The following is a 14,115-nucleotide window of genomic DNA, read 5'->3' on the forward strand; positions in this document are numbered from 1 at the left end:
TTGTTCCAATTGAAACTATTATTATTTTATAACCAAAGTATATTTTTATAATGGGGTTTGCACCATTAAGCAAGAAACTACGACGTGAGCAATTCCTCGGGCCAACTTCAAGTACCTCCGCATGCAAACGCTCCAGCATTTAGACCACAACACCCCTAAGAAAGAAAATGTAGGATGTCTCAGCACATTCCCTAGATAGTTCTGTCATCAATTCAAAGAGGCCCCCCACCGCCATCCTACAGAGAAAATGCCCTGTTACCTTTGAGCAGACACACACAACTTTGCTTCTACGGCCTTTTGAGAAATCCAACTCCTGGACTCCAAGTTCTGAAGTCAAACTATCTTGGCTAGACTAAATTTGCTTGGTATCAGGCAAGAATAATCCCTCCACCACCCCCAAACCTCCTTTGAACAGCAAAACCAAAAGAAGCAAAGGGACTTTCTATTTGCACAGGAGCTTTGTGATTTGCCAACCACCCACACACACCCCTGATCTCATCCAGTCTCATGACAACCCAGTGAGGTAACCCTTCTCACCCCACCTTCAAATAAGATATGCCTACCTCACAGCACTGTCATGGGGATGGCACACAGTGAGCACACAGTAAGTGCTAGCTACTAGGCATTACTCACAGCAGTGACTATTACTTTACTCATCTTATTAGTGAGAAGCTGAGACTCGGAGGTTGGACAGTTGATTGCAGGCAATGAGGCCTCTGGGGGTTTACAGTAAGCTGGGAAGGCAGAAAGGCTGGTGGCAGTTTTTTTCACCACATCGGTAGAGACCCTAATTGTTCAAAACATTACAACTACACATTTCCATGGGAGCCCAAAGTCCCAATCCTGTACCTAGTTCTCTACCAGCCACATACCCAGAGCTTTAGTTCTCTGGACCTTTGTGTTGCCTTCTCCATAATGAAGTCAGACCCCCCCTCTTTTTTTTAAACCAAACAAGAGAATGTCAGGCTTCCAGATGAAAGGCTCTATTACAAGTACAGAGTATCATTTAATTACACTGCTGCTCCAGTTATCTGCTTCCCAGCTCCTAACTCCCACTGGGCAGATTGTGAAACCGCATAGGAGATTATGTCAAGAGAGGAGAACAGGAGAAACATTCTCTCCCTGAACTTTCTTAAGTGGAAGAGAGAAGCAAAATGAAAAGAAAGGCCCATTTTCCAAGGAGGGGGCTGGGGGAATGATGTTTCCATTAAGCGGACCTGCCTAAGAATCTATAGATTATTTAACGCCGGGGGTGGCTGTGGAGTGAAATAAAGGAATCTTTGTGCAGCGCCGGCCACAGTTCCCTCATTCCCTCCCCACAGCCAGGCATTTAACCCAACTCTTTAAATCATCAAGCTCTAATGCACCCCATCTGTGCACCGGTTGTAGCCCATGAAACTGAAGCCTGTGCTGACTTTGGCCTGGACTTGTGAATGAGCCTTTCTGCCCCAAAAGGGGAAGGAGGAGGACAAGAGGCCAACAAAGACTTTTCTGCTCATCACTTGTCTTCTCCCAAGGCTCACGCCCCACCCGTATCTATTTGATCATTTCGTGAGCTCTTGGCCATGGGTCAGGTTCCTGACCAGGAAGATACAAAACTAGGAGACATGGTCCCAGGTGAAAAAGGATGTAGAAAAGCTCCTGGGAGAGAGGAAAGAGGTAAAGGGAAAGGGCTGCTGTTGGCTGAGGCACAGATGCCTGAAATACCCCCATCTGCATATTCAGGGATGTTGGTTAGTTCCAAGTGGTTGGAACATAAAGCAAGGAACTGGCAAGAAACCTCACTCAAAAAGGCCAGACTGTCCAAGGCCCTGAATACCAGGCTTCAAACATCAATGCTGAAGACCACTACCATCTCCACATGTTCCCTCTGTCCATCTTATAAGACCCAGCTCAATACCACCTCTTCCAGAAGCCCATCTGGATTGAACACGCTCAAAGAAACTGCTCTCTCCTCTTTGAGCCTCCGATTTGCATTCTTGGACAGCCTCTCTGAGTCTCAACTTCTCCATCCAGAAAATATGATTAACATCACCTACCTTAAAGTCTTCTTATGAGGGTTAAGTGAGATCACATTTATAAAGTGTCAAGTAGCAGTTTTTAGTACATAGAAGGTGCTAGGATCCATTTTATTGTTACCTCAATTTCTTATGATACATATGCACTTCCTCCTGGTATTAAAAAGATGTCTTGGCTTCCATTTTCTCTGGAGATTTCAAGAAATAGGACAGCTCACATTTTCCCTCCAAGTTTGCAGGCCCCCTTCCAAAGCAAAGGGGATGGACTCCTCTCTTCCCTCACTGACACAGCCTCCCCACATCCAAAATTCCAGACTTGAGGGTTTCCCAAAAGAGTCAAGAGGAATCTGAGACAAGGTGAGTCCGTTGATAGAGAAAGAAGCTACAGGCTGGCTGGAACATAAACGGCATAAAGGAGAATTAGCAGAAGCCTAGGGAAGTGAAAGTAGGCCAGAGGCCAAGACTCTGAGGGCTCCAGGTTCAAGCTCTGTGGTAACCCTAGATCTTGGGACAGGCCTAGAAGCACTTCTGTCCTCAGACCTGATTTGAGAAGCCCCACAACCACTGACATGGTTGTTCAAGCAGCCTCCTTCGCTTCCTGTCAAATCAGCCAGGTGGACAGTACTGTTCTAGAACTACTAATCCTTCATCCCTCTGTGGCTGGGACTACCAAGCTAGAGGCAGGAAAAGCAATGCCACCTTTACTAACAGATCAAGAACACTACCTTTTTTTTTTTTTTTAAACTGAGTCTGGATATAGAAAGGTCGGTTTGGTTTTTTTAATCTTAATGGCATGAGTCCATGTTCTAAGGAAGGGTGCTTTTTAAGGGGAAGAGGTCCCCATGATCTTTCTTCTTTTCATGCATCCTAGTTAAAACCCGTTTCTCCTCCCATGGGAATTCAGAGCTAGGAGAGAGGGAACTCCCCTGAAAATGCTGCCTGAAGGAGCCAGTTCCTGGATTGCACAACTGGGATGTTGGGTTTATGGGTTAACAATTTCCCCAACGCAACTTTTAGGAAGCAGCTGCTAAAGTGTTTCAGGAAAAATAGGTTCCAGTCTTTCTTCTGATTATGATCAAGTGTCACTCCATATTTTACCTCATGCAGAAGCCCTAAAGAGCCCTGAGGCCAGTGAGTGGGTCAGCTCTTTACCAAGCCACTTTTGGTCCTCCCCAAAGGCCACCCATTTTAGTAGCTCAGCAGCGTTATAACCTTCCCAGGGAGCTTGGAAGGCAATATCCTCTTATCTCAGCTAAGAAGCCCCTCCTACGAGGTATCCTGCCCCCACCACCTTTCCTGGACTTCTCTTTCCAGGCAGGCAGCACTCTACATGGAGTTCACCCACCAACTTGAGCTAAGCCAGCTAAGTGAGAGGTTCCAATCACTGCTCAGCCCCTCTCCCGTCTGGCCTGCGAGCCACCAGCCCTCCAGCCTCCAACATGGATCACATCTAACTTTCAAAATTACGAATTAAATTAGTACATCCTCCCTCCAACTCAGAGTTCTCTCTCAGCTGAGTGAGACAGCCACACACATTAGCCCTCTCTGTACAAAAGATAAAGTACAAGGATCTCGGGCTCTTCGGAAGAGCTCGTAAGCCTATGCAACCTTATGAGCCAGAAGTGCCCCCCACCCAGAGGAGGGCAAGGAAGGCCTACAGGGGAATGTACCTTGGAAATTAGTTCATCATGATTGGCCAAGTGGGCTCTGCAGTGAATGCAGCTGTAGGTCCGGTGGCAGGAGGGCAGATATGCCTGGAAAGTCTTGGATCTTGTCATCTTCACCATTGGCGCCGCTGAGCGTGGGGTGAACTCTGGAGTCGCCCACGAGGCACTCCCACAGGATGGGTCGCACGGGAAACACCGGAAGACACAGGTAAAGGCCGTGGTTTGGCAGGGGGTGGGTGTGGGGCAGGCTCCACACACTGGTGATGTCTTCAGAGGAAGGACCCTCAAGCAGAGGTCGAGGGCTGGTTCTCAGCAGCCTGCAATGTCAAGATAAGGGGAATACCATGAGTTGATGGAACAGGGCTTCCTGCAAAGCAAGTCAAGTCCAACTGCCACCCAAGAGAGAGGGCAACATTTACAGGAAGAAATGACCGCTTCTCTGTTTCTTACCATCATTGTCAAGACACCCAATTATGAGAAAGGAACTACTGGGGATCTCAGTGCTGCTGCTTGTCCAGAGTTGGAGGTTCAGTATCAACCTAGGTTTCTTCTCAGTAGTCACCCAAGGTACCCTCCACTAACATTCAGACACTGGCATGATCACCATTCTTAGGGAACCACAGAAGAGGCCAGGATTAAGGATGTGCCACCTCCAAGGAGAAGACTCTTAAGTGGTCTCCTCTTCTGAGCCAACCAAGATAAAGGCTAAAGGAAAAGTTTAACCTCTACAAAGTCACTAGATCAACAGTCATGTGTGTATTTCTCATCCATCTCCAGATACCAGTAGTCTTCCACTACTTAAAACCACCACCTAGCAGATACCTGGGTGGCTCATTCAGTTAAGCAGCTGCCTTCAGCTCAGGTCATGATCCCGGGGTCCTGGGATCAAGCCTTGCACTGGGCTGCCTGCTCAGCAGGGAGTCCGCTTCTACCTCTGCCCCGTTCTCTCTCTCTTGCACGCACACGCGCTCTCTATCAAATAAAATCTTAAACAAACAACAACAACAACAAAAACCCCACCATCTACAGAGATAACAAACCCCACGCCACCCTTTGCTTGGGACTAAGCAAGATACAAAGGATCAAACTCCCAACCAGCAGGCTTCCTCGTGGCTGGCCAGCTCTTTTAGGCAAAATGATTTCCTTTGCTATACCTTGCCCAGAAATAGATGCTCAGTACATTTTTGTCTGAAAAGCAAGCAAATGAATGAAACAAATGGCATAATCAGAATCCTACATCTAGAATTCACAATGACAGTGAATTTTACCAGAATTTCTCTTCAACCCTCAAAGTTTCCATTAGTCATCCCACAGCACCAAACATCTCTCCTGCCATTGCCTCAGCAATTCTATTCTACTGGGAACCAAGGACATTGAGAAAGTGGGTGGTTTCTGGGCTAAGTCCAAGTAAAGGTCTGAGGGGAAAGCCCCAAGGTCCAATGTACACTGTGCCTCTCGGGCTCCCCTGCCCGAAGCTACTGGACCTGCCTCTTCCTTGGGCTTCGCAGACAAGGGTGGTGTTCCCACTTGCCTACCTCCCAGGGGAGGCACAGTGTTAATTAATGCCTGCACCACGCTTTGAAGATAAAATTATTTAGAGAGACGTAGGAGGAAGACAAACAAAATCAGATCTTCTTTGCGGGATTATGTCTGGGATCCATCTGGATGTTTAGAGAAAGCTGCAAATCATAGTTCTCTTTTTCCTCTAAACCTTACTAAATCTTTCCAAAGGGCTGCTGTCCTCCTCCCTGACATCCTTCCGACCACAGCAGTCACTGAAAATCACTACACCCCTGGGACTCTGTACATCTTCCTGAGGGGCCAACAGCACTGCCCGGCACCAGGCTGAAGGAAAACAGCGGTCACTACTCTTACCCCGCTCACCTCGCATTTCCCTTGTGCAGTACTGAGCCACGCAGGGCTGTCCGTTCAGGGTGACCAATTATACATGAGACGCCCAACTGCTGAAGGAAATCAGACCTACAAGGGCCCAGGCATAGTGTCTTCCCTGCTTGGTCCACCCACCACTATTTTTAAAGATGTGAAATCAGGTGACACTGAACACTACAGAAATACTTGGATACACAGTATTGGGAGACTATGGAGGGGAGAATGGGTTTCCCTGGCATTGGAGTTAGGACTGGCCAGAAGATGAGGAAGGAAGACACATGACCCCTTGGATCTAGAGCCCCTCTTTCTCATCCTGGACATCCTCTGATAGTATTGGGTGTCGAGGCTGTTGAGTTGTTATAGGCGGTAGAAAGAGACAAGTACCCTGTCTGAGATTTCCTGAAATACCCTTGAACTTTCCAATACCCCTGTTTCACTCTCAGAAAGGGCAGTATCTCCAGGAAAGGAAGGGGTGGTAGGTCAGGGTAAGAAATAGGAAAAACAGGCAGGGAAATGAGCTGGAGGCTTGCCCCAGAACAGCTTCTGAAGTCCACAGCCCTCACTGCCCAGTGGGGAGCACTCAGAGCAGGGGTCCCATCAGTGTTATAAAAACACTGAAGGAAGAAAAGGAAACCATGAGCCCTGGCTGCCAGTCTGGGTTTACAGAGCAGCCACAGAGTCTGTTTTCTTATACATGCAGACAGCTTCTAAATTATGCATTTCCCCAGAGTAGAATTATTTCTTTTCTCACTTCTCTTCTGTAGGAAACAAAAAAAAACAAACAAAAAAAAAGTGTGCAGGCAGGGGTTTCTGGTTTTGCTCAGCTTCAAATCTGAATTCCAAAATTTGTTCAAAGCTACCTTCTGAAGAATAAACATTGACGGTCCGTACTATGCATACATATTGTAATACAAACCCATCCCCATGCACACATCCATCACACACCATAGCTCTGAACTTAAAGACAAGAACTGACCCCATAAGCCACGTCCCAGGCTGCTTGGAACTGGAGAAACCTCAGAGTGCCTAGCCAGCCAGCATGGGACTCTGCTGTCACTCTGCTCCCCTCCCTCTCTCACAGGAATTCATAGGCATCCAAAACAGGACTCCTTCCCTGAGAAGGAAGGAAGGAAAAAGTGGCTTGTTGAAATACGCATCTTGTTCAACCATGATGGGGCAAGCTGGAAGCAATGAGAGGAGTCAGGAGAAAGCAAGCTGAAGCCGAATCGAGAGAGGGTCCTTGTGTCTGAGAAGAAAGAGAGCAGGCTGTCACAGGAAAGAGGTGACAGCGAGGTCCCAAAAATAATCACCTATGACTGTCTTCTTTCCTAAGGGAAAATTTTAAAAGCTGCTTCTCTGATCAGTTGTTAGGAAGGAAAGCAAAATAGATGGATTTTTTCTTTCTTTCTTTTTTTTTTTTTAGTTTTTAAAAAAAGATTTTTATTTATTTATTATTTATTTATTTGAGAGAGAGAGAAAAAAGAGAGTGAGAGAGCATGAGCAGGGTGAGGGGACAAGCAGGCTCCCTGTTTAGTACACCCTGAGATCATGACCTGAGCTGTGAAGTCAGATGCTTAACCAACTGAGCCACCCAGGTGCCCCGAGTTTTTTTCTTTAAAGGAAGAAATGACCGGTATGGGGCTGTAGAACTCACCACATTCTGACTTGGATTTTGGTACTTATAATGGGGCCACAGGCTCCATGAGGCTCCATGAGTCCAACTCATGGAGTCCAACATACTGTGGAGTCCAAACTGATTTCCAACAATCGTCAAATGAGCTCGATGTTTAAAAGCCTCAGGGCACATGTACAAATTAAACACCATTTTAAGTGAAGCAATAATCCATCACAGTGGAAATTAAAGGAAGATTTGCTACCACCCCCAGCTGGCTCCTGCTGATCAGCATGGAAAGAAAAGATGTGAACTATTATGATTAAAAACAAACGCCTCAGATACTGCACTCGGAGAGCCAAAAGCACAGGCAGCACACAGCGAACCTGGCCGTCTCACCTCAGGCCTCTTCCACAGGCAGCCACCAAGGCAGCTGGAACTCAAAACAGAAATGTCTGCGTGGCCCCAGGATGGAGGGGTAGGAGGTACGGATGTTCCAGGTAAGCCATGACGGAACTGATGAACGAGGTGCGACACAAGGGGCCACAGAAACTGAGAAGATGGGGGAAGGGGACGCCTGGGTGGTTCAGTCATTTAGCATCTGCCTTCTGCTCAGGTCATGATCCCAAGGTCTTGGGATTAATTAAGCCCCACATTGGGGCATTGGGCTCCCCTCTGGGCGGGAAGCCTATTTCTCCCTCTCTCTCTCTGCCTGCTGCTCCCCCGACTTGCTTGCTTGCTCTGTCTCTGTCAAATAAGTAAAAATCTTAAATAAATAAATAAACAAATAAAGCAATGGCCTGGTGAGGAGAGATAGGAGGGATGCCTCAGACTGAGGTCACAGCATCAGCAATACCGTGCAAGGGTATGTAAAGTATAGTGTATTAGGGGGAAATTAAAGAATTTGGTTGCTAAACTGGAGCACTTAGGACAGTCCCTGACACAGGGCAGACCCTTAATGTCAGCTTAAAACATCGGAGTGCAGAGTATGAGATGGCAGAGAAGAGTGTGAAGCAATGCGTGGGTGCCGATGGCAGCTGGCTGTTAGTGGTAAGACGCCTGAAACCTGACTGTGCACTTCCTACCTGCCAGGTGCCCATGCGGAGTATTAGCTTAGTTAGTCTTCACAGAGCCTTCGGAGGTTGCTATTATTATTATTCTTTTCTTATGAGGAAAGTGTGGTCCAGAGAGGTTAAATAAACCTGCCCCAGGTCACACAGCTTGTGTAGGATAAAACTGAGATCTGAAATCCCTGAGCAAGGTTCTAGAACCCATCTTCTAAAGCACTGCCCTGAATTGCCTTTCTGAAGGCCATGAGAGTGGTCATGGTCAAATCCACTTTTTATACTGGATGAAATGCAGAAGGTGGATTTCAGGGGGAAAAGCGTGGAGAGACCTTCTAGGGTTGTGTAAATCAGAGATGCTATGTTCTTGGTATTCCCTTAGGGCCCGTGTGTGGGAGCATGGCCACTGAGGAAGCCACCTCCTAGAAGGACCTCAACAGCAATTAGGGTAACACTCCAATGTCATCACCTGCTTGTCTTTTCTTGAGCAGAGAAGTCTAGGTTTGGAGAAACATCACCCCAATAGGACCATCTCCTGTGGTGCCCAAGGACAAGCTAGAGTGTCCTCACAGAAGTGGCAATGTAACTCTCAGGTCTCCTTTTTCTTTTTCTTCTTTTTTTAAGCAGCATTTTTTTTAACTGACCACTAAGAGTAATAATAGTTATGTAATTGTGGTGTGTATTGTGTGCCAACACTGTGTATGCTCGGGCATCCTCTCGTTTGCTGCTCATAACCCTGTGGATGTTGGTATCAGTAGGGGAAGCTGAGGGTCCAGTGGCTGAATAACTTGCCAAAAGTCACTGAGCTAGAAAGGAGTAGAAGTCGTTTGTGATTCCGCACCCCACTTCTCTTCCAGGCAGTCTTTGCCCACACTCCACCAAACACCCAGCAAAAACAACTATGGGATGGTGTTCTCCTGTGGCTGGAGGTGTTACTTCTTTTATTTTCTTTTACTTTTTTTAAATACTTTATTTATTTGACAGAGAGAGAGGGAAGAGCACAAGCAGGAGGCTCCCCACTGATCAGGGAGCCAAGCCCAATGTGGGGCTTGATCCCAGGACCCCCAGGATCTTGACCTGAGCCATCCAGGCGCCCCTCACCAGGCCCTTTAACTTGTCCATTAAGACTCAGCTCAGGGGGTGCTTTCAGTTCAGATCATGATCTGAGTGTCTGTTTTTGGCTCAGATCATGATCCCGGGGTCCTGGGATCAAGTCCTGCTTCAGTCTCCCTGCTCGGAGGGGAGTCTGCTTCTCCCTCACTCTCTCCCCTGCTCATGCTCTCTCTCAAATAAATAGAATTTTTTAAAAGTCTTAAGGGGAAAAAACAAAACACCACTCACCTCCACATGGGGTTTATTGGTCCTTCCACTGGGCTCACCTCTACTGAAACACTTACTATATCAAAACTAAAATTATCCTTTTCTGCCTCTGTATCTTCTGCTAGAGGTAAGCTCCAAGAGTAGGGACCACATTCTTGTACTCCCTGGACTCAGCAGCACACAGTAGCAGCCATTATTGAACTAAACTCCCTCTGTGTCCCATCGGGTTGCTGACTAGACCAGTCCACCCACGCATGTGGGTAGCGGACATGACTGAGGCCCCTCCCTTCTCCCTCTAGTAATGAGGAAGGAGGCAAAGTTACTCTGGGTCCCCAAGGCCCATGAAATACTATTCTTCCCTGACTTCCCCCACTCAGATCCTGTGCCAAGATGCCCAGAACTATGGTTCCTCAGGACTACAGATGTTCTAAGTCCTGGGTATGAACCAAAGGCCCGTCATTGACATCCAGGTCCATTCTTTGCTTTTGTGGGGCCTAGGTTAAATATATACCTGTATTGGGAAATGGAGAAGTCCTGATTAGAGGCAATAAAAGTCAACAGTGGAAAAGGACCTGGTGAGCCATTTCTAGGACTGGGAGGCAGAAAAAAGAGACAATGTCCATGGAAGGCCTCTATCCCAGGAGGAAGGTCCTCCTTCCCCATTCCTAACCTCACCAGAATCCTGAACCCGGACCAGGGAGCAGAGACCCAATTTTCTTGCACCATCAAATAAGTGAGGGCTTACAGGATCTAGAAGAGCAATATACTACTATATGGCTCATATACTATGGATGGCTCAGGTCAATGGACCTGGGTCCAGTCTCGCTTCTTCTCACTCACTAACTGCCTCACCACTGGGCAAGTTGCCTGAAAAGGACCAACAACACTGCCTACCTTGTGGAGGAGACAAAAGAAATCAAATGAGACATTGCAAGTAGAGTACTCAGCACAGCACCCGGCACCTGCGTTTGTATTCAGTACTGCTAATTAGCTACAATCGTACTCACCAACAACGAAGAAAAAGTGTGGGAACTGTTCCTATTCACATGACCCAAACGAGCAGTGTCTCTGTCTCCCATGTTGATTCATGGTGGTTAGAGGGTTAGGGCCTAAATTAATCCACTTAAAGGTACACTGTGGTTTTAAGCAGGTTCTTGTGGCTTAGCTGGGGATCTTACATTATTGCTGTATCATTCCAAACAACAGACCAATCCATCACTTACCGCCTTGGAAAAGTTACCCTGGCAGCCCACATTGACTCATGAGGCCACTACTAACAACGTTACTGAAATGCCCCTATTATAACGACCGTAGAGCTGATGAGCAAAGCACACAGGAAAATCACTGTCATCATTTCATAGTTACCCACTGTATAGCACCGGACCCAGGTGGTACTTCATTTCAAATTCGTCCCGATGATAATAAAAGTCAGCTTGGACAGTCAAGGAACCATGGTCTTTCATAAACAAAGCCAACCATTCATCTCTACCCCGGACACAGGGCCTAGTCTTGATTTCACAGGGCTTATCTGTCAGATGGTAATCCTGCATGAGCTCTAAGATTCCTTCAGCTCTTTAAGTCCTGATTCCATGCTGTAAGGATGTCTCTGCCAGCCAAATCCTGCCCCAGAGCCCCGTAGCCATCCACCAGCCTTCACTGTGCTAAGATCTTGATTTCAGCGAGGTCACAGAACAGGTCAGTCATGCAGAGCCCACTCAGAAATGTGCCTGCAACATCTGTTGGCAGAGCAATATACTACTATATGGCCCTCAGTTCAACACTGTGGGGACCTGGGAAGGTCCCCACATGAGGCCTGCATCTGTCAGAAGATCTGCAGAGAGGGGAGGTGGTTCCCCTTGAACATCCAGACACTGGCATGGAATTCACCAGGTATCAGACAGAAGTAGCTGCTACTAGCTGGCTATGAAGAGTTCAGGTATTACTTTGCATTGTTACAATTTCAATAAAAAATAATGTTAAAAACCCAAATGATCTGTCTGAAGATTCATTACCAAGGACACCTGACTAAAGTTCATCAATGGTTTCCTCCTTTTTCTTATACAACTCCCAACTCCAAAAAGAGGATTTAAGGTAACTTACAAAAACAAACAATATTTTTTTAAAAGATTTTATCCATTTATTTAACAGACAGAGATCACAAGTTGGCAGGCGGGGGGTGGGGGTAGCAGGCTCCCCGCTGAGCAGAAAGCCCGATGAGGGGCTTGATCCCAGGACCCCGAGATCATGACCTGAGCTGAAGGCAGAGGTTTAACCCACTGAGCCACCCAGGCGCCCCCAAACAATACTTTTAAAATAGATTAAATTAGGGTAAGAAAAGCAGAAGAACACAAGGTGAGTTAGGACAGAGAAATGCATGCTTATATTAAGCTGCTAAATATTTACTGAATTTCAATTGCATATTTGGCTTTGAGCTCTGTAGTAAGCAAGGCAGAAAAGAAAAATCAGTAGTTAATAATGTTTACAGTTCCTATAAATACTGGTTGTTCAAGCTACAGATTTTTTTAAAGTATTTATTTATTTACTTGGGAGAGAGAGAGCGCTCGAGTGTGTGAGCATGAGAGGGGAGAGGGTCAGGGGGAGAAGCAGACTCCCCACTGAGTGGGGAGCCTGATGCGGGACTTGATCCTGGAACTCCAGGATCATGACCTGAGCCAAAGGCAGTCACTTAACCAGCTGAGCCACCCAAACGGCCCTCAAGCTACAGATCTTCTAAGAGACATTTCTCTTGTGGGTGGTTGCAGAGGGAACCATGAGCAAGAACCCAGTGGACAAGATCCTCAGCACACACCGATAGTTCCTACCATAAAACTCTTCCAAGATTCTTTCTCAGAGGTCCCTCCATGAAAATGCACAGCTAAGTCAACACCAAAGGGCAATTCAGTAAAAGGGATTCTACATGGGGGTCAAGTCAGGGCAGCCCAAGAAACAAGCTTTCTGATGATCTGGCTAGATCCACTGATACAGACTCTCCAGAGGAATGGAAGAGCTACAGAGCCTTCTGGCAAAGCTCCATGAATATCATTTATCACAACCAGGCTTTTGAGTTACAAAAACATGGGTAGCCGCCAGCATGCCAAGTCCAAACACTAATACTTTTGAACGCTAACACCATTTGGCTCTGGTGTTGCATTCAGTTAGTTGTCTTGTGGTTGGTTCAGCCTACTCTTCCCTCAAACTCTCTCCTTCTGCACCTCATGCCTCTCCTGCTGCTTCTCTTTCTCTAAGCCTCCACCTCTCTGGCCACTATTCCTTCCTCCTCCTCCTCCTCCTTGGAGGTGCTTCTACCATGTGCCTGACTGCCTGCTCCCCATGTACATGCTTAGCCACACCCAAGTCTTCTAAACCTCTGCCTCCTGCCCCTGAAGCCTGGATTCCTTTCTAAAGGAGGCCTCTAACTGGCTCCTAGGAAGGCATTTCAAACCAAATGCCTCCAAAACCAGCACCCTTCTTCCCCTACCCCTGGGTCCTATCACCCTCATCCTAATCCTGTTCCTTTCTCCTGAAGGCCAAGTTGCCAAAGCAGTCAAGACCCTTTACTCTTTCTCTCCCTTCTATGTCGTATTCCTTCAGTCCCCTAGACAGTTGGTTCTGTAATCCAGTATCCCACAGCCATCTTCATATCTATGGCCAGCAGCACTGTGTGAGCCCTCCCCTCCCTCATCCTGAACTCATGTGACAGCTTCCTAAACTGGTCTCCCTGACTCAGCTCCTACCTCTCCAGCCCATTCTAGAATTCTATTTATACAACACAATCTGATCACATCGCTCATGTTTCAAAACCTCCAGTGGTTTCCTAGCAGCCTATAGGACAAGGTCCAACCCCTCCAGTGGGCTAAGAAACTGGGCTGATTCTCCTTATTCTCCTTATCTCTCTTCACTATCACCTTCCCACCTCCCTGCAAACCTGTTTCCCAGTGGACCAAGCTTGTTCACTACCCTTTCCCAAGCTGGTTCAGCCTCTTGCAAAGCCCTAACCTAACTTCGCCACCTGGTAAATGCCTGATCATCCCTTAATACCCAAATGAGACCCTAAGCTGAGGTGGTGGCTTCCCTTTTCCCAGCATGCAAAACACTCTTTTTGCCTGAATGGCACTCCATCACACTGCTCCCATCTGTCTCCCAGAATGGGAGCTTCCTGCAGCTCAAGTCCAGTCTTTAACGCCCCTTGGTTTCCCCAGGACTCCTAGTCTCAGGCATATCAGAGTCTCCCCGCCCCTCCCCGCCCCAGAGAATCTTGATAAATGGTAATTAACTGAGTAAAATGAGTGACCATCAGTGAAACTGTGTTGCCCTGTAAACCTGGTATTTTTAATCTTACTTAAACACTATCCAGTGCATTTAAAATATCTAATTCTGGCCATTGCACGGGACTCGCATGCCATTAGAGCTCCACAAAGTTGAAAAGCCAGCAAACCCCTGTGATGTCAACTCGCTTGGGCTGGCAGATGGAGCATGAAACTCAGAACTGTGGAGCCATGGCTCCAACACAACACATGACAAGACCGTCTGATGCCTTTATCTGT

At 47.1% G+C, this 14,115-nt stretch overlaps 1 protein-coding gene across 2 annotated transcripts in view; it reads right to left on the reverse strand.

The window, feature by feature from the left end:
• Positions 1-14,115, reverse strand: part of YPEL2 (yippee like 2) — a 64,622-nt gene that overhangs the window by 40,307 nt on the left and 10,200 nt on the right. For both annotated transcript variants that reach the window (XM_045986105.1, XM_045986106.1), the window contains exon 2: positions 3,689-4,002. In XM_045986105.1, coding sequence (XP_045842061.1) covers positions 3,689-3,805 — 117 coding nt within the window. In that variant the 5' untranslated portion in view covers positions 3,806-4,002. The remainder of the gene's footprint in view (positions 1-3,688; positions 4,003-14,115) is intronic.

This window comes from Meles meles, chromosome 18, assembly GCF_922984935.1.
Source record: "Meles meles chromosome 18, mMelMel3.1 paternal haplotype, whole genome shotgun sequence".
Taxonomy (NCBI): Eukaryota; Metazoa; Chordata; class Mammalia; order Carnivora; family Mustelidae; genus Meles; species Meles meles.